This window comes from Bubalus kerabau, chromosome 18 (assembly GCF_029407905.1).
Source record: "Bubalus kerabau isolate K-KA32 ecotype Philippines breed swamp buffalo chromosome 18, PCC_UOA_SB_1v2, whole genome shotgun sequence".
NCBI lineage: Eukaryota > Metazoa > Chordata > Mammalia > Artiodactyla > Bovidae > Bubalus > Bubalus kerabau.
In genome coordinates this window covers 11,162,799-11,184,570 of record NC_073641.1, presented here as the reverse complement: position 1 = coordinate 11,184,570, position 21,772 = coordinate 11,162,799, and the positions used below count along the sequence as shown (strand labels likewise).

The 21,772-nt window shown below is 40.4% G+C and overlaps 1 protein-coding gene across 2 annotated transcripts in view; it reads right to left on the bottom strand.

The window, feature by feature from the left end:
• MRPS27 (mitochondrial ribosomal protein S27) overlaps positions 1 to 21,772 on the bottom strand; it is a 110,231-nt gene that overhangs the window by 80,958 nt on the left and 7,501 nt on the right. For both annotated transcript variants that reach the window (XM_055555058.1, XM_055555057.1), the window contains exons 2-4: positions 18,336 to 18,413; positions 3,177 to 3,247; positions 911 to 969 (exon numbers count right to left, since the gene is read on the bottom strand). In XM_055555058.1, the coding sequence (XP_055411033.1) occupies positions 911 to 969; positions 3,177 to 3,247; positions 18,336 to 18,413 (208 nt within the window). The remainder of the gene's footprint in view (positions 1 to 910; positions 970 to 3,176; positions 3,248 to 18,335; positions 18,414 to 21,772) is intronic.

Genomic DNA, 21,772 nt, shown 5'->3' with positions numbered 1-21,772 from the left:
CATCAGCTATACCCCAATATAAAATAAAGTTTAAAATTAAAAAAATAAAGAAAATAGGTGCTGAATGGGGCTTAAAAAGTATATTTCCAGCTAAATAAAAAAGGGCAAGAAGAGACAGACAAATTTTGTTCTCCTATCAGTAACAAAAATTCAGTAGCATGAAAATACCTCTATTGGGCAAGCTTTGGCAAAAGTTATTGAAACTAAATATGTATATATGTCAATACATATGTATCATTACATCTACATATATATATTAAATATACATACTTATCAGAACTGTGTGCAAAATTACTTATGTAAAAGATTATTAATGGCTGTGTTGTACATCATACAAAAAGTAAAAACAACAAAAAAGGCCCTACAGTAGGGAACTGGTTTAAATAACATACTCGGACGTCCCTGGTGGTACGGTGGATAAGAATCCGCCTGCCAGTGCACAGGTCACGAGTTCAGTCCTGTCCAGGGAAAGTCCACATGCCTCAGGCGTCAAAGCCCGTGCGCACAACCAGTGGAGCCTGCGCCCTCCAGGGAACAGGCCGCAGCCTCGAGCCCGCATGCTCCATTACTGAAGCCCGCAGGCCCAGAGCCTGTGCCCCACAAGGGAAGTCATCACAGTGGGAAGCCTGCACACCAGAATAAGGAGCAGCCTCACTCACCACAACTAAAGAAAGCCTACACACAGCAATGAAGACCAAGCGCAGCCAAAAATAAGTAAATAACGTGACGTATTCATAGTATGGAATACGCTGCAGTTATAAAAAAAAGACGAAGCTCTCTGCACACTGATATGGAAAGATCACCAAAGCACAAACTTTAAAAGCAAGATCCTGAACATCATATACAGCACTTACGATCTTTCGTTATTAAAAAGGGATGAGAATATAGTCAAATGAAACGAAAAACTTACTTGTAAAGGTAATACTCTGCATGGTCTATCTCTTCTCGAGACGAAATGTTGTCCACAAACTGAAAGACGGAAAAAGATACCCTTGGTTGAATACAAATTATGTCATATATTGAGCCTAAGTCACATACTGACCTTAAAGATAAACCAGTCGTTTTATTAGGACAGGGTTCATGTACTGTGGCTCCACCCTTCATACCACTTTATCCTAATACCAACAAGAATCTACAATGGCCTCTCTTTTTCTATATGTAGAATATCCTTGGTTAGAAAAACTGTTTGAAAACTAAACACAAACCCCGCTCTGAACAAGAAAGGGCTCTTCCTACTCTACAATTAGTCACTGATATTTTCCTTTATCTTTAAATCCTGATACTTTCTCTGTTTTCCAAGTTCCAAATACATGGAAACACAATAGTTCAGAAGATGAAGACTCTAATGGCTGAAAAAACATGACCCAAAAGAGGAAAATCCAAATTTAGAGAACTTGGTCTTATATCCATTTTTCCTATCTGATTTGGTTCTGCTACGGACCAGTCAACTTATTACTGTCTACCAACCAAGTCTCCTTTTGACTCACAAAATACCCCAGTGTGCTCCTTAACTCTAAATCTGAGAAACAGAAAACACTCTTCTGGGGGTGAAGTGAAGTCGCTCAGTGGCGTCCAACTCTTTGTGACCCCATGGACTATAGTCTACCGGGCTCCTCCATCCTTGGGATTTTCCAGGCAAGAATACTGGAGTGGGTTGCCATTTCCTTCTCCAGGGGATCTTCCCAACCCAGGGATCGAACCCAGGTCTCCTGAATTGCAGGCAGATGCTTTACTGCCTGAGCCACCAGGGAAGCCTGGGGATGAATTGTACTCTAAAGACTCAGAGGCAAAAAGGATGAAGTAGGAAATAATGGATGTAGTGAATAAAGTTAAGACTTCAGGAGGATGGAGAGGAGAGTAAAGAGGAGAGACTCCTGAGCCCTCTTTGGAGGACTTACTAGATTTGATTTAGAAATCTTACTAAGGAGCAGATAAAATATAGTTCAAACATAGGACCCGAGACTGAAAACTAGCTCTCCTGATTGCATGCTGTGTGGCATAAACAGATGACACAGTCTCTCTGGATCCTGGTTGCTCATCTGCATAAACAGAATAAAGGCACCTGCGCTGAAGAGTATGAAGCTCCAACCAGAAAATGTACGTGAAAGCTCTTTAAACTCTCAAGTGCAGCCTAAACAAACACCAGGCATTATGGCCAGAGCTTTCATCTATCACATAAGGGATGAACCAGTGGTCTTTCAGCTCCTCTCCAACATGAAAATTACTAGGTTATGATCAAGCTAAACAGTTTGTCCACTAAAAGGAAAGTATCAAGGAGCAGAAAAAAGCACTGAGACTAAAAGGGATGATGGTTTCTTCACTTTTCCTCTCATCGATTTAACAATCTTTTCAATTTTATGGTGTCATTAATTTCTACAAATAGTTTTCACAACTAAGATCTCAATTTAGCATCACATAAGCCTTGTGAGGAAGATACTACTGTCTCCATACTGAATGAGGAAACTGAGAGAAGCCCCAGTTGCCCCATGTCACAAAGGAAATTCATGAAGACAAGATCAGGTCTATCTCTGGGAGGCAACAGAAAAGACCTCTGATGCCACAGAGATCTGGGTTTAAAGTCCAATTTTTCTACCTATGAACTATGTAAAATTGGGAAAGTCATCATTCTGAGCCTTACATGCAAAAGGGAGACAACAACGCTTATCTTACATGGCTGCTATGAGAACAGTGAGACAATGTTAAGAAACTAGTAAACAGCTGGCATAGAAGCTCATCAGTAATGGTCAATGGATCAATTTCTATTCTTGATTCCTAGCCTATGATTATTCTCCCATCTAATGCTCTGTAGCAGCCTAAAGTTAAAGTCTTTTACAGACTTTCTCAACTACCAAATTTACTTCCAATATTAACAAGTCAACATTACCACTTTGAAAAGTATATCAACTTTGAAAAAAGTGATGGTATCATATCGTATCCTGGAAAAATTAAGTTAGATAAACAACACTGATCAGAGTCTGGTAAATTTATTACCTTTTGTTTCTGTCAAAGAAATTTACTACTTCATCATAAAATATCTATTAGTAATTATAAAAACATAAGATACTCTGGAAAAATATTTCCTATAAAAGATGGTCTTTATTTACACAGCCTCATTTATAGAAATAGTCTTTCTTGCTTTCTTTCTCTTTCTTCCTTGAAAATATAAGTTTTCTTACCCGAGATATTGTTAAAGAACTAACAGGCAGCTTTCTCTCATACGTTTTATCCATCAAAGATGCTAGATCAGCTGTGAAGACAAAGAAGCAAAAAGAACCTTGTTAACTATACATATTTCTAAAGAAAAATCTAACAGATGCAGCTCCTGCCAGATGGCTGTCAACATTATGAAGTCAGTATTAAAAGGGATGCTCTTTTTAAAAATTATTCTTAATAAATTAAAGAGAATAGAGAAATATTAGTATAATTTTTTTTAAAATATTTACTTGATTGGAGAAAGGATTGTTTTAAAAACCCCAGCATAGATTTAGCTTTTTAAAAATGGACCCGTAAAATATCTCTGGAAGAAGACACAAGAAAGTGTTATTATTGACAGACTTCAGGGAAAGGAATTAGACGGTAGTGGCCAAGAAAAGGAGATTCTTCACTGCTTACACATTTGTTCCTTCTGCATTTTGAACCCAATAAATAAACTGATATTCAGTTCAGTTCAGTCACTCAGTCGTGTCCAACTCTTTGCAACCCCATGAAGTGCAGCATGCCAGGCTTCCCTGTCCATCACCAACTCCTGGAGTTCACTCAAACTCATGTCCATCGAGTCAGTGATGCCATCCAGGCATCTCATCCTCTGTCGTCCCCTTCTCCTCCTGCCCCCAATCCTTCCCAGCTTCAGAGTCTTTTCCAATGAGTCAACTCTTTGCATGAGGTGGCCAAAGTATTAGAGTTTCAGCTTTAGCATCAGTGCTTCCAATGAACACCCAGGGCTGATCGCCTTTCAAATGGACTGGTTGGATCTCCTTACAGTCCAAGGGACTCTCAAGAGTCTTCTCCAACACCACAGTTCAAAAGCGTCAATTCTTCAGCACTCAGCTTTCTTCACAGTCCAACTCTTACATCCATACAAGACCACTGGAAAAACCAGAGCCTTAACTAGACAGACCTTTGTTGGCAAAGTAATGTCTCTGCTTTTGAATATGCTATCTAGATTGGTCATAACTTTCCTTCCAAGGAGTAAGCGTCTTTTAATTTCATGGCTGCAATCACCATCTGCAGTGATTTTGGAGCCAAAAAAAATAAACTCTGACACCGTTTCCACTGTTTCCCCATCTATTTCCCATGAAGTGATGGGACCAGATGCCATGATCTTCGTTTTCTGAATGTTGAGCTTTAAGTCAACTTTTTCACTCTCCTCTTTCACTTTCATCAACTGTTCAAAAATATTTTCAGTTGGAACATATGAAATGACTTTTACACATCCCCTGGACAAATCAGACGGCAAGGCACTCTGGCTACAATAAGTGATTTTCAGGCTCAACTATTCCTATTCTGGTTCCTTTTACCAGAACATCCATACACATATTTGGTATTCCTGAGATTACACTGTTATCTCAGAGTCTAAAAAGGTCTAGAATAACAGGCAACATACTCTCCAAAATAATTATTTCATGCCTTCTCGCTGCTTCTAGAACTTAACAGTGTGTGTGCTCCTTGCCCTTCTCCTCTCTCTCTCAGCTCACGGCTTGTGTCTTATTTCCCTCAGTATAAAACAGAAGCAATCATGGGAACCCTATGCTATCAGGCCTACCAGGCTACCAGCATCTGTGTCCACAGACTCTGCCTCAACTCTTCTTTTCCTAAACAAAGGATGTAGTTCGCTAAACAAACAAAAACCAAAAACGGCAAAAGCTTCCTGTGACCTCCTCCTGTCTCTCCAGCTACGTCTCTGCTCTGCTTCCAAGGAGCCTTCCCCAATACAAGTGTCACCACTTCCCTAGTTCCAGCCTCTCTTGAACCCTCTCAAATCAGGCTTTGCTTTCCTCACTCTACTGACACCAAAGTCCACCTCCGCTTTGTTAAATCCAGTGGTTAATTCTCATCCTCATCTTACCTGACCTTTCTCTAACAACAGTTGACCATTCTATCCTTCATGAAACGTTCTCTTTCTCTTTCTTGGGTTCCTTTGCAGGAACTCTTCTTGACTTCTTGATGCTGACGTGCCCTGAGGAGCAGACTCTACACCATCTGCTCGCTCCATGGGTATCTCATTCTCTCCCTCCCCATAGCTATAATCATCATCTACAGACTACTGACTGTACACGTATGTGCCTACCCTGACTTCTGCCTGTAACTCCAGACTTTTACTTACAACTGCATAGGTGACATTTCCTGTGGTATCTTAACATTGTTTGTGTTCTTAATTCTCCAACCTTCCACTCCAAACCTGCTTTCCTCCAAGCCTTTCCCATCTCAGAAATGGCCGCATGTTAACTGGCTTACTCAGGCCAAAAACTAAGGCATCACTGTTGATTCCATTCTTTTTCATTCTCTGTAACCACGTACCAGCAAATCATGTAAGTGTTAGATCTGAAAGTTATATGTTTCTTCATTAGCACAGCTAACCTCTCACCTCCTGACTAGTCACCTTGACTACTGTCCCCACACCTACAACCCCATCTCCACACGGCAGTCTGACTGAGCCTCTTAAAAGATAAGTCAGATCCTGTTATTTTCTTGTCTCAGCCATCCAACAGTTTCCTATCACACTTGGAGTAAAATCCAGAGGGGCTTCCCTGGTGGTCCAGAGGCTAAGAGTCCATACTGCCAATGGAGGGGGCTGGGTTCAATTCCTGGTCAGGGAAATAGATCCCACATGCTGCAACTAAGCGTTTACCAGCTACAGCCAAAGATCCCACATGCTGCAACCAAAAAGATCCCAAGTGCGGCAAATAGGACCTGTCACAGCCAAACAAATGCATACTGAAACAAAATAATAAAATAAAATCCAGAATATTTTCTGTGATCTACAAATGCCCACACACACTGGTCTATGTTTGTTGTTGGTTTTTTTTGTTTGTTTTTTTTTTTTCCTCCTGTCTTTTATACTTAGAAGTAAAAACCATGAAGGCTAGGACTTAAAATTCACTGACATGTTCTCAGTTCCTGCAAGAGTTCTATAAAAGGCACTCAGTATATTTAAGTAAATAAATAAAAGGTATAAAGCAAGGCAGTAAGAAAGAGAGGAAAGAAAGAGAGGAAGAAAAAAGAAGTAGAGTAATCCCTTGGTACTCTCATGGACTGGTTTCAGTTCCCACTGCAGATACCACAATGTGCAGATGCACAAGTCCCACAGCTGGCTCTCTGCATCTGAGGATTCACCCAACTGCATTGTGTAAAGCTGTACTGAAAACAATCCAAGTATAAGTGAATCTGCACAGTTCAAACCCATGTTGTTCAAGAGTCAACTCTAAAAGTTGGAGTTCCAAGTATTTTTTTTTCTCCCTGGTGAATGAAATTAATATTAAGCAAAAAGGCAACAGAGAATCAGTCAATTGCTAAGTATCTGTTGAAGACCTATTGCTGTGCACTTAACCAATATTTTTCTCTTTTCTTTCCCTGGGGTAATGCTCTCACTGACTCTAGATATTAGGGGAAAGGAACTCTGCAAAACCACTAAAACCTGATATGATGTAAAAGTTACTAATTTTTCTTATGACTATCTTAAAGGGGTTGAAACCATGTGATTTAAAAATTTTTAAACACAAATACACACATACAAAGAAGTCCATAAAACCTCTTCACACTAATATTGCTATAGTTATAACTAATATTGTAATATTATATTATACTATACTGTATTATATTATATATTAGTTATAACTAATATTGTTATAACTGATATTGTTAAATCTAACTGTTCACAGAATGACATTAAACAGCATGCCCAACATACCAAATCTTTATGATCTCTTCATAATCAAGGCTCTTATGTTGAGATGACAGGCAATATAAAGAATCAACTCCCTTTACTCAAAATTTAAATTTTAACAAAAAAAATGCAGGATTTGGATCTACTGGCCGAATTAAAATGACCTCCACTTCTTTGTGGGTTTCATATAATGCACAGTATGCAGCTAAACATTTGGACAGAGGTGGCTTCTGTAGTATAGAGTCAAGATTCCACTTTAATCTTTTACACCAAGATAGCTTCAGTCAAGTGAAGTCAACTGGGGCCTCAAAAAAGGCAACAGCTATAGAGCCAGCATCTGATGAATAATATCTGCATACTGTAAGTCAGAGAAAGGTTTACTGCTAAATATAATATGCACCAACCACCTCACATGATAGCAGTGGCGTGACGGATGGAGCAGAAAAGCGCGCGGAGCAGGGATGGCCACAAAAGCCGGGGCAGCTGCGGCCTGCAGCGGGCCACGCCACAGGCTTCTGGACCGCAGGCTCGACAGTCACAGCCACACGTCACAGTTCAGCGAGGGGCCAGCAGATGCCCAGGTTTTATTCAAAGGGATGTGCCAAAGAAGATGCCTTCTTGCCTGTCACTCAGCTCCTTAAGAACACACATTGCAGTGGACAGTTGAGGTCAACAAAGACTCTAAAGAAGAATGGGTCTGAAATTTGAATCCTTCATTTAACAAAACTTAAAGCTGTATAGACAATGTGGAAATATGTTCAGAAAATGAAATTTATGTTAGTATAAAACTGTTCTTTTTGTTTGAAGAAAAAAAATCACTGATAGTCTAAGGACATAAAGGATTTTATTGAGGACCCCCACACTATTTGAAGTATAATCCTGGCTAAAGATTTGAAACCCTGAGAGGCTTTAAGACTTTAAAATGTCAGATTCCTAGGCTTCACACCCAGAAGGTGACTCTAATTCCATAGATTTGAGGTGAGACCATGCAAACACAAATTTTTAAACAAAAGCCCCAGGAGACTGTGAGGTAGCCTGGCAAGCACTTGAGTAAGTTAGTTTGAGAACTACCATGGAGGGAACCTAAGACAGGTCTTAGATGTTGCTGCTAAGTTTGAAGATGATGGTATTAAACTGAATTCCATCTCAGCAATAAGGTGGCCTGAATAGCTTTAAAAAAATTCTCCCTACTATGAAAATAAAACATCTAAATAAAATGTTAAAAAAAAACTGTCAAATATATGACTGAGCTTTCAAGAAGATAGATCTAATCATCAGAGGCTAAAGGCAAGACGGAAGCACAAACCTCGTGTTTAAGGGACTACTGAAGGAGGCAGTCATCTGAGCATTTGCAGGCCCCAGCGACACACAGCTGTGGTTTCAATGACTTTCAGGGCACGGGACAGAACCAAGGCCTTTGTAAGGTGGGAAGCTGTTTCACAGATCATCGGGTAAAGCCTGGACTGCCTAGGGTTACACCTGCAGAGAAAGTGAACTGGAAAGTAACGGACCCTGCAAAGGGAAGCAGCGAGGATGCAGTCTCCTGAGGATTCTAGGGCACGCGGTTAGCCCTCACACCTCTCAGGCCCTAATCCACACTTCCCATGCCATACGAGACACACCAACTTGAGAACTGTGGTTTAGGTGGCTTAGAGAGTTGATTTTACTACATAAAATTATAGGAAATACATACTAATCTATGATAACAAACAATACCAGCAGTTTCCTGGGAAGGTGGGCAGGAAGAGCAGCAAAGGGCTACAAAGGAGGAGGAGAGAACGTGGGGCTGGGCGACAGGCGTGCTGCTCATCCTGATCAAACACACACACACACACATGTCAAAGCTCGTCAAAATGCACACTGTGAGTATGTGTGGTATAGTCTATGTAAATAACATGTCGACAAAGTTGTAAAAAAGAAATTCAGTAAGTTAAAGAGCAGATTAGGTACAAGTGAGGTGAGAATTACCAACCTGAAAGATCTAAAAGGAATTACAAGACAGAAGAAGACTGCAGCAGAGATTAATAAAAATGAAAAGTATAAAAAGGGCATTAAGAGATACAGAAAATAGAATGTGCTGTGCTGATAGTCACTCAGTTGTGTCTGATTTGTGACCCCATGGCTCCTCTGTCCATGGGGATTCTCCAGGCAAGAATACTGGAGCGGGTTTGCCACGCCCTCCTCCAGGGGATCTTCCCAACCCAGGGATGGAACCTGGGTCTCCTACATTACAGGCAGCTTCTTTACCATATGAGCCACCAGGGAAGCCCATGAATACTGAAGTGGGTAGCCTATCCTTTCTCCAGGGGATCTTCCTGACCCAGGAATCGAACTGGGATCTCCTGCATTGCAGGCAGATTCTTTAAGCTGAGCTACCAGGGAAGCCCAGAAAACAGAATGCTGCTGCTAAGTCTCTTCAGTTGTGTCCGACTCTGTGCGACCCCATAGATGGCAGCCCACCAGGCTTCCCTGTCCCTGGGATTCTCCAGGCAAGAACGCTGGAGTGGGTTGCCATTTCCTTCTCCAATGCATGAAAGTGAAAAGTGAAAGTGAAGTCGCTCAGTCATGTCCAACTCTTAGCGACCCCATGGACTGCAGCTTACCAGGCTCCTACGTCCATGGGATTTTCTAGGCAAAAGTACTGGAGTGGGGTGCCATTGCCTTCTCCAAGAAAATAGAATAGTAAGGTCTAAAATACATTAACTTGAATTTCCAGAAGACATTGTTAATAAAGAGAATGGGGAGAGTTGGTACATGATGAGCTAATAGCTAAGTGTTTTTTAGAACTGATAGAAATCATCTATTCTCAGATTCAGGAAACAAAAAAAATCTCAAGTCAATTAAGTAAAATTAAATCCACACCATGATACATTACACTTAAACTGAAGAATAAGAAGACTTTAAAAGTAGCCAGAAGGTAAAGAAAAGCAACTATACCAACAGGTGCTTTCTCACTAGAAACAAGAGAAAACAGGAGAACAACATGCTGGGAGTAAATACAATCAAAAGAGAATTACACATCCAACAAAACTATCTTTTAAGTTTAATGGAAAAATAAAGACATTTTAAAACAAAAACTGAATTTATTAGCAACACATATCACTAAAGAAGATTTTTACAAGTTGTGTTTTTTAGAAGACGTGTGTTTGGAAGACGGAAAATGATCCTTTAAAAAAGACCTGAGATGCTATAAAGAATGCTAGGTAAATAAAATTGATTCGGTCTGGGGGAAATTGTTTAAAAATAATAAAGTCTTATGTGTTTACATGTTTTAAAGGACAAAACTTTAATATTAGTAACATATGGTTGGGGGTTATGTGACAGGACTAAAGCATAGCAGAGTGTGATTAATCCTAGAATTTAAGGTAAATATGTATGCTGGAAGTTATGAAGCAATCATCTAAAAGATGTAGAGTTAGAATGGTAAAATCTACTATTCTGAAAGAGTAGAAATAGAGGATATAATTTTTGGAGGGGGAAAATGCAAAAAAACAAAAATACCACAACCAATCGAAAAGAAGATAGGAAAAAAAAAGAACAAAGATGGGACAAATCACAAAACATGGCAGAAATAAATCCAAATAAACCACTGATCATAAAATGACAATGTAAATGGACTAAACTTTCCAATTACAAACATGACAATTGTCAGATCAGTTTTAAAAATACATAATCCAGCTATATAAATCATATGAATACGTGAAGTGTTAAAAATATCTGTATGAAAAATGTACTAGGCAAAAAAGTAGCCAAAAGAAAGCTGGTGCAGCTATATTAATATCACACACAACAGATTTAAAGTAAAAAGCTTTCCTTTTTCAGGTTAGATGGTCATTACATAATGATCAAAAATCCATTTTTCCAGGAAGATAATTTTAAATTGGTATACATCAAAGTAAAATAGCTTCAAATTATATAAAATTCTGAGAAAGAAAATGATAATCTTTTTAATGATCATAAAATCTATAGTAGCAATGTGCTAGGAAAGAAGCCTCTTATAAAGCACGGTAGTCTCTGGGTCAAAGTTGGAGGAAGGTCTCTGAAGGAAAGATGGATCCTCTATTGAACTCTGGGAGATTTAGGTGAGAAATTATTAGATGGTTTCAGTTTTTCATGATTTCTGTGTTAACTGTACATCAATGTTAACCATTCAATGTTAAGCTCTTTCTGGATGTAGGACCATCTGCATATCTTATCTAATTTATATAATTCTTAAAGAACTAGATACAAGTTATTATTTATTTCCTAAAAGAAGTGATCTGGAAAGCACAGGCTGAAACTGTTTTTGTTTCCCACATTTAAAAAAGAAAAATAGGGAGAGATGACCAATACCATGTATGGAAATAATAGAAGGGATTAGGAAAAATTAACCTAGGAACCATTCTGAATATAAATATTTAGATTTTCTTCTATTTGTCTGTCACCAGAAGCTATAAAACAATAATGGAAAAAATGTGAAGGCAAGCTTTGTACACACATATACTAAGACTAAAGGAAGATGATGTACACAGGCCAGACCCACCTCTAGAACTGTCAACAGACAGTCATTATGACAGTCATTATGAAACCTAGTGAATGAATATATGTCACAGATATGTGAACAGGAAAGCAGGCCTCAGAAAATCTCCATCAAGCTCCAATTGGAAAACTACTGCAACAAGCCAAAAAGCTCCACAGCTGAAATGACACAGCAAAACTAAACCTCAGCTAATGAGAGAAGTGTCTAGATAATGTGAGAGATGGTCACAGTGCTTGGTTTCAACTTGAATTCTGCTCCCCCACCTTCCTGCCAAAAAAAAAAGAAACAAAAAACAAAAACCCAGAAACAAAAAGGCAGTAAGTAAAACTAAAAGGTATCCCTTACTTTATAATTACTTATCAAATGAAAATATCAGAAATAAAATATTTAATTCAGTAGGGCTCAAGAAGCAATTCAGTTCAAGTCACCTAGGCCCTTGCCCCTGGCAGGGTGAGCAAACAAACGTCTCATGGAACCCAGGGACTTCCCCCAGGAGACCCCTAGCATGATTTTCTCCTGAATCCTATTCACTGCAAGCCCCAGTCTGTAATTCAACAGCTGCTAACTGGCTGATGTTGCTAACTTTCACTCTATACCTCCCCAGTAGATCTGCACAGCTAATGAAATTTCAGAGACAAAGTACAGAAGCAGTCTAAAATGGAAATCTTCTGATCTGAGTTGTAAAGTTCAAGAACTCCCAGGGCTTTACAGAGCCTAATTGAAGAACTAAGGCTCTTTTAATAAAAAATATCAACTGCAATGGATTAAAGTGTCTGGAATACGTAAGTCCATGCATTCATGCTATTAAAAAGAATTAAAACCCTCACTGACAACCTTTGGAGGATGGTAGGTGGTCAATTTGGAGAAGGCAATGGCACCCCACTCCAGTACTCTTGCCTGGAAAATCCCATGGATGGAGGAGCCTGGTAGGCTGCAGTCCCTGGGGTCGCCAAGAGTCGGACACGACTGAGCGACTTCACTTTCACTTTTCACTTTCATGCACTGGAGAAGGAAATGGCAACCCACTCCAGTGTTCTTGCCTGGAGAATCCCAGGGATGGGGGAGCCTGGTGGGCTGCCGTCTATGGGGTCACACAGAGTCGGACACGACTGAAGTGACTCAGCAGCAGCAGCAGCAGCAGCAGGTGGTCAATTAATTATTTTCAAAGCTGCCTCTTCCATACAAACTATAACTCAGGATAACTAAACTGCTGATGAAAAGAAATTCTTTAACAAAAATTTTCTGGGTAATAAATGAGGACGAAATTACAGAAATAAAATAGCAACATTTTGCAGCTTCTAATGAAATAGTAGATCTAAGCAATGTTCACAAATGGCCTTTAACATTAACATGACAACCAAATGCTGTATGTCTCCTGACAACAGTAAATGACACTTCTTATGAAGTACTCATGTCAAAAGAAAAAACAAAAATACAAAAAATCTGATCAAGCTTTTCTCTCAACTGCCAGTTTTATAAGGATGGTAAAGGAACATATTAAATACCACCATAAGGATGAAAACGGCAAATCTAGAATGTGGGAAACTACAAAAGACCCATTTTCTTCAAGAAATAAATGAAGAGAAACCTACAGATTAAAATCATGTCAACATATTGCAATGTATGGACCTTATCTGAAATCATTTCAACAAACTATAAATTAAAAAGAAGTATATAAGACATTTGAGCAAATGTGAAATTGAGCAAATATTTAATAATGTTAAGGAATTACTAATTTTTAGTAATGGTATGAGTGATTTAGTTATATATGTATATTTTAAATCCTACCTATTTTTATATCAAAATAAGTATAAAATGATCAGATAAGAATTTATGAAAAAGTAATCTGGTGAGGTGGTAGGGGTTTCATGAAACAAGACTGGCAGGGAATTGATAACCATGATTCTGGGTGACAGACCCTGGGGGTTCATTATATACTATTCTCGCTACCTCTGCATGTTTCCAGTAAAAGACTTAAAAAGAGGTAAGATAAGGAGAGAAACATAACCAGCTGCATTGCCTGGACCTTATGTGCATAATCATTAAAAAATGTATCAGTATTAAGGAAACTTGAACACTGACTTGATATTTCATATTTAAATGATTATTAATACTATAGGTGCTACAACAGTATTAGAAATATCTTTTAGAGGTATGTACTGAAAATGTATGGGTAAAATGATATATTGTCTGAGATCTGTCTCAAAATCATCCAAAAGATCAGGATGGGGGTATAAGCAGATGTATAGATGAAGTAAAGACTAGCCATGCGCTAGTAACTGTTGAATAAAAGTGATGGGTAAAGAAGATTCCTTATACCATTCACTCTACCTTTGTATGTTTTACATTTTCTATCATAAAACATTTTAAAAAGTAATAATAACTTATGGCATTCATTAGAAGTCAGAATAATGGTTTGAAGAGGGGAATGGGAGCCACAATAAGGGCTTCCGGAGCGGTAGGAATGTTCTTTACACAAGTTTGTTCACTTTGTGATAATTCATCAATTTGTACAGTACAATTCGTGTGCTTTTCAATATATAGTATACTACAATCAAAAAATATTTTTTAAAAGTAAGAGATCCACTGCTTCAGTGCAAGAGAAGACAGTCAGGCAGAGTTGCAAATAACTACAGCAATCACTAAGAAATCTATTTTTGAGCAGAAAGACAAAAGAATACTATATATGTGCGTACTAAGTCGCTTAAGTCACGTCCGACTCTGTAAGATCCTATGGATTGTAACGTGCCAGGCTCCTCTGTCCAAGGGTTTCTCCAGGCAAGACTACTGCAGTTGGTTGCCTACTCTTCTCCAGAATAATGTATAACCCTAAGCGAATGTTGGATCTGGTCTCGTTTTCCTCAACTCCAAGGGAAATAGCAGCTGCCTCAGCCGGCTGTTGAGTGCCTGTGAAGTGCTTAGCACAGAGCCCGGCACAAAGACTGCAGTGAAGAAGAGGTCCCTTCCGACTCGTGTCAGAGGACCCGGCCTGCACTCATGGCCTGCCTGCCCCCAGACTACGTATACTGCATTCCTGGCTTTAATCTAGACCTCCGCAATAATAAATTACTCTCAGACGGGAAACTGGACAGATCCCCATCATCCCTCACTCAAAGCTCTAACACAAAACCATTAATGAGACTGAACAGAGGCACGGCAGCTGCACAGCGATTCGAGAGCATCCAGGTCTCCTCCGCCAGTATTTGTGGAAGCAAAATCACTTAAGATGAGGGAAGCCAAAGCCCCAACACCCCCACCCATGCATCTTCGCTCCCGGCAGCGCGATCCACTGCACCCCACTCCATGCCCTCCAATGGGGACGCGCGGAGTAAAAGCCTCATATCGCTCCCTGCGCCTTCCCCCAATCAGCGAGCCCGCACCAGAACACAGCGCCCAATCAGAGCGCTCCACATGCCGAAGGCAGCCCTCCACGCACGTCCGAAAGGAAAAACGCTTCCCAAAGGGCAGTGCCCGAATACCAGGCTCCACTGGCTTGTGGGGTCTCCGGAGGAGTCACACTGCCACCTACTGTCCGATCATGGGAATGCAGTCCCAGGTGTACCGCCTGATTCTCAGGGCCATAGCCTAGCCAGAAGGCTCAAATACAGAATTTGGAAGCTTCCCTGGTGGCTCAGTGGTGAAAAATCCGCCTGCCAGCCCAGCCAGAAGGCTCAAATACAGAATCTGGAAGCTTCCCTGGTGGCTCAGTGGTGAAAAATCCGCCTGCCAGTTCAGGACACACGGGTTCAATCCCAGATTAGGGAAGACCCCACAAGCTGCGGAGCAACTATGCCCCTGTGCCACAACTACTGAGCCTGTGCTCTAGAGCCCTGGAGTCCCGCCTAGCCGCGACCACTGAAGCCTGTGCGCTCTAGTGCCCAGGCTCTGTAGCAAGAGCCATCACAATGAGAAGCCTGCGCACCTGCTCCACCAACCAGAGTGCCTCCAGCCCCGCTCCTGCAACTAGAGAAAAGCCTAAGCAGCAAGGAAGACCCAGCACAGCCAAAAATAAATTTAAAAAAATAAAAAGAATTAAGGAAAATGTGCAGTGATACCACACAGGAATGCAAGTTTTAATAATATTGTTACACAGTAGGAACGGAGAAGGCAATGGCACCCCACTCCAGTACTCTTGCCTGGAAAATCCCATGGACGGAGGAGCCTGGTAGGCTGCAGTCCATGGGGTCGCCAAAAGCCGTACACGACTGCGCGACTTCCCTTTCACTTTTCACTTTCATGCATTGGAGAAGGAAATGGCAACCCACTCCAGTGTTCTTGCCTGGAGAATCCCAGGGACGGGGGAGCCTGGTGGGCTGCTGTCTATGGGGTCACACAGAGTTGGACACGACTGAAGTGACTTAGCATAGCATTATTAACACTTTCCTAGGTATGAAGGGAAAATTAGGAAACAGCCATTATATTTGGTGCTTTGGTATGGATCAGCTCTGTTATTCAGAGACAAACCTAGGAAATATTGTCATGGATTCTTGAGTGAGCAGATGCTCTTTGCCAAAGAATAAGCATAACAGTCTCCAGTGAGTATATATCCCACGGAGGTAACTGTCTCCTCTCTGTTAAGATTAATGTACTTAGAAAAGCAGTACATACCAGCCACCATTTCCTGAATACTATCCTACCAATAATCCTTTCTGTACCTCCCAGGGCCCTATCAAGTCAGAAGTGATTTTTCCCTCATCCTGTATCTTACAGCACTTTGTACCTTGTGTGACGTGGTCAAGAGTGTGCACTTGAACCGAAAATGTCTGGGTATTTTTCCCATCTCTGCCAGCTTTCAGAACCTATGTCTCTTAACTGGGTTCCTGTACCTATCAATTAGGGATGATGATAATGCCTGCTCCAGATCATACTCTGACATATAGTAGCTGCGGCAGAAATATGTGAAAGGAATAATTTGGGATGTGAGGTGAGATAAGGTTTGGAAACTCAAACTGCTTGGAAGAGGCTAAGACAATATTTTCTTCCTACTGTGTATGCTATGCTATGCTAAGTCACTTCAGTCGTGTCTGACTCTGTGTGACCCCATAGACGGCAGCCCACCAGGCTTCCCCGTCCCTGGGATTCTCCAGGTAAGAACACTGGAGTGGGTTGCCATTTCCTTCTCCAATGCATGAAAGTGAAAAGTGAAAGTGAAGTCGCTCAGTAGTGTCCGACTCTTAGTGACCCCATGGACTGCAGCCTACCAGGCTCCTCCGTCCATGGGATTTTCCAGGCAAGAGTACTGGAGTGGGGTGCTATTGCCTTCTCTGGTGTTAATAACAGCTTTTATGAAATTCTTCATCTTCATTTCTGTACTTCCACAGCACTTTTCATATAATTTATATATGGCACATCAGAATAAGCTTTGCAATATAATTAACTGAGCCCATGTTGCTTTCATCATTAGAATAGTGGTTCCCAAAAAGAGTACCAAAAGGCCCTCAAGGACATTTCAGAATACATAGTGGTATTTTTTCTTTTTTGCCTGTCAAAATGACTGTAGGACATTACTGGTAGAAGGGGCTTCCCTGGTGGATCAGTGGTAAAGAATCCGCCTGCAATGCGGGAGACCTGGGTTCGATCCCTGGGTTGGGAAGATCCCCTGGAGAAGGGAACAGCTAAGCACTCCAGTATTCTGGACTGGAGAATTCCATGGACTGTATAGTACATGGGGTCGCAAAGGGTCAGACATGACTGAGCACCTTTCACTTTCACTTTTCACCGGGTAGAAGTCAGAAATGGTAACAGGCAGTACCGACACCGACAGCCACAACAAACACTGGCCCTGCTGGGGGCAGCGTGTTCAGTATAGAAGAAGACACAAACACGGATGACAGGAAGGCCAGGAAGAGCTCTGCAGAGAGATGAACTGAGGTTTCAGAACGAACTCATGATTTGTACAATACGTACATGTAAGCTCATATATATACATGAGAATACATGTGTGTTTACGTGTGTATGTGTACGTATTTTTCCTAGCTCTGTCCACTAAATGGGCAAAGCAGCGAAAATCCCACAGTAGCAGGGACGCCTAGTGCGCAGACCTTGGTTCCTAATGCCGTTCCCTAGTAAAGGGACCAGCGCTCTCTGGAGAAATTCAGTTGGCCCTTGAGCAAAACAGGTTTGAACTGTGCAGGTTCACTTACACATAAATTTCTTTCACTAAACATGTACTATAGGATTACACGCATGATCCACAGTTGGTTGAATCCGTAGATGGAAACTTGGCTTGGAAGAAACCACTTATAGGGAGGACCACCCAGAAGCTATATGAGGATTTTTGTCCTGAGGGTGGGTGCCCTTCACCCTCATTGTTTAAGGGTTAATTGAAACTGATTTCAGGGTTACAGCAGGAAATGTACAAGATGGAACACTGGGAGCCAGCTTGAAAGGGATTCTATTAGCCAAATTTGAGACAGTTTGGGAGAATTGGACTAACAAAATTATGGTAAGGATGGTAATGAATCATTAAAAGAAAAAAAGCAATCTACAAGATCATATTGATAATGAACAGAGAAAGAGCAAGAAGTGGGAGAAAAGGGAGGCTTCCTGTTTACAGTAAATACTGAGTACTAATTAGTAAATGTGGGAGTATTAATGAATTTGGAAAACCATCATGATAAAGACTGATTCTGCAGATGAAATAAAGTCAGGATGCATGGTAACTAACTATATGATAAAAATGAACAGAAAACAAGACAAAATAATGTTTACATAATCCAGAGAGACTGTCAAGGCAAAAATGAAAGAGAAATTTGCAAGAAAGAAAAAATAATTCTGCCACATGTGAAACAATAGTCTAATTCTTTTTCAGACTTAAAATATGCTTATTTGATTGGATTATTATAAAAGCATTTCACATATATCTCAAGAATATATAGTAACAAACATGGAGTGATTGGAAATGACATATATCATAGCATGGTGAGTACCTACCCAGGTGACAATCTTCTTTTTCTCTTGCTTCCCATTTGCGGCTGTCCACATATGCTGCAGAAAGTAGGTATCTTTTACCTGAGGAAAAACACAATTACCTCAACAGGCATGGTTTCAACACATGTTCAGTTTCTACATCTGTTTTTATTAAGCATATCTTTGCCACATTTTCCATTTACTAGACTATTTAAAGATATGCTATGAAACTGTAACCAATATTGCACAGGTTTACAATTCAGTTCATGACAACATGCATTCAACCTCTCACAGGAAGAAAATGCAGAAAACCTGTTCAAATTTCTAACATTACTAGTAAAACTGCTGCTAATTTTGTTCCTAATACTTTAGACCTAGGAGCCATTTGTTTCCACTGACGAAGAGCCTAGTTAAGCTTTAAAATTCCTTCTTAGAACCCAAAATACTTGCTGAATGGTTGCTTAACTCATTAAACGACTGTTTATCATGATTAGTTAGTCCTAAAAAATTTCCATCTGACTTGGATCAGCACATTTACCCTTATTTCACAAACAGCAAAGAGTACTGAGCACCCAGTGGGTAAATAAGGAGTCTAACCAGCCAGATCTGGGGTGACCCACGAGATGACGCCTGTCCAACGACCGGCACGCAACAGTGCTCAGTACACAAGAGCTCAAGGAAGAAATGAGAAAGAAGGAATGACAACTGAAAATGAAACTTATTATCCTTCAAGGACACAATCAACAAAGTGAAAGGGTAACTCAGAACAGAAGGAAAATATCTGCACATCATTTATCTGATTAGAGACTTTTACCCAGAATCGCAGGTTCCTCAGAAACCTCTATGCAGGTCAAGAAACAACAGTTAGAAACGGACATGGAACAAAGGACTGGTTCCAAATAAGGAAAGGAGTACATCAAGGCTGTATATTATCACTCTGCTAATTTAACTTTTATGCAAAGTACATCATGCAAAATGCCAGACTGGATGAAGCACAAGCTGGAATCAAGACTGCTAGGAGCTATCAATAACCTCAGATATGCAGATGACATCACACTTATGGCAGAAAGTGAAGAGGAACTAAAGAGCCTCTTGATGAAGGTAAAAGAGGAGAGTGAAAAAACTTGGTTAAAACTCAACATTCAAAAAGTGAAGATCATGGCATCCAGTCCCATCACTTCATGGCAAATAGATGGGAAAACAATGGAAAGAGTGACAGACTTAATTTTCTTGGGCTCCAAAATCACTCCAGATAGTGACTGCAGCCATGAAATTAAGACACTTGCTCCTTGGAAGAAAAACATATTCAAAAGCAGAGACAATACTTGGCTGATAAAGATCCATCTAGTCAAGGCTATGGTTTGCCTAGTAGTCATGTATGGATGTGAGAGTTGGACTGTGAAGAAGGCTGAACACTGAAGAATTGACGCTTTTGAACTGTAATGTTAGAGAATACTCGAGAGTCCTCTGGACTGCAAGGAAATCAAAACAGTCAATCCAAAAGGAGATCAGTCCCGAATATTCATTGAAAGGACTGATGCTGAAGCTGAAGCTCCAATACCTTGGCCACCTAATGTGAAGAACTGACTCACTGGAAAAGACCCCGATGCTGGGAAAGACTGAACACAGGAAGAGAAGGGGTCGACAGAGGATGAGATGGTTGGATGGCATCGCCGACTCAATGGACATGAGTTTGAGCAAGCTCCAGGAGATGGTGAAGGACAGGTAAGCCTGGCACGCTGCAGTCCATGGGGTCACAAACAGCTGGACATGAATGAGTGACTGAACAACAACCAAGGGGGAAAAAAAAACCCTTACAACTTAAAATTTAAAAAGACAACTCAACAGAAAAATGGGCAAAGGATCTAAACAAACATTTCTAAAATATACACACACATATAAATAGCACACACATAAATATATGGCCAATAAGTATATGGAAAGATGTTTAATATCATTTCCCATTAAGGAAATGCAAAATATACTGAAATACAACTATACATCCACTTAGGATGGCTATGATCAAAAAGGCAGATGACAACAGCTGTTCATAAGGACATAGAGAAGTCTGGCTCATACACTGCTGGTAGGAATGTGAAATGGTGCAGCCAAAATGGAAAAGTTTGGCTGTTCTGCAAAATGTTACCATGGCGTTACTAGGTAACCCAACAATTCCACTCCTACATATATACCTAAGAGAAATGAAATCACGGATCCACACGAAAAATTGTACACAACATTATTCATAATAGCCAAAAGGGAAAGATGCAAATATCCATCAATTTATGAATGGATAAACAAAATGTGGTATATTCTTATGAAAGGAATATTATTCAGTAATAAAAAGAAGTACTGATACATGCTACATGGATGAACCTTGAAAATATGCTAAGGAAAAAGAAGCCTGTCACAAAAGATCACATATTACATAATTCCATTCATATGCAATGTCTGCAATAGGGAAATCTATAGAGACAGAGGTGTATTGGTTGCCTAGATCTGGAGGGTAGACGGGCAGGAAAACCTGGGGGAACTGGGGTGTGACTGCTAATGAGTACGGGGTTTTTTTCAGGTGATGAAAATCTCCTGAATGCCTGTGGTGACAGCTGCTGCACAACCCCGTGTAAGTAACAAAAAACGAAGCAAGCATTCAACGGACCACAGTAGATGGATGTGAACTGAATCTAAATAAAGCTGCTTAAAAAATTGAAAAGGAATGAATGGCAGACAGTTCCCTGAAGGTCACAGCAGACCATAACCAAACACAGCTAGAAGGCATGGGAGCTGATCACACACACCATTAGGACGCTACTGTTATTCTCTGTCCATTTCCCAACTAAAACAAATATAAACACACCTGTGTGTGTTTATTCCCAAACCAGCACCTCCCTTGTCTTCAGCAGGGAGTCTAGTCAGACTTTACTAGAATAATACGTGTAAATTTGAGGTCTAAAGCTTAAGCAATGATGCAATAATATTAAAAGCTCCCAAAGATTGCCTCAAAAGGGAATAAAGATATATATATATATTTATTTATTTTAATTGGAGGCTAATTACTTTACAATATTGTATTGGTTTTGCCATGCATCAACATGATTCGCCACGGGTGTACACGTGTTCCCACTCCTGAACCCCCCTCCCACCTCCCTCCCAGTACCATCCTTCTGGGTCATCCCAGTGCACCAGCCCCGAGCATCCTGTATCATGCATCGAACCTGGACTGGTGATTCGTTTCTTATGTGATATTATACATGTTTCAATGCCATTCTCCCAAATCAAAAGATATTTTTTAAAAATAGCAACTATAAATGACTAGATGCTTGGAAGTTAGAGTACATTTTTCACAGAAACGATGTTCTAAATTGTCAGTTACACTCCTGTCTCTGTCAAGAAGGATGAATAAATTCCAATGGCACTGATGCATTGCATTAGGTGTGCAGCTGTACACCAGGTCAGGAATG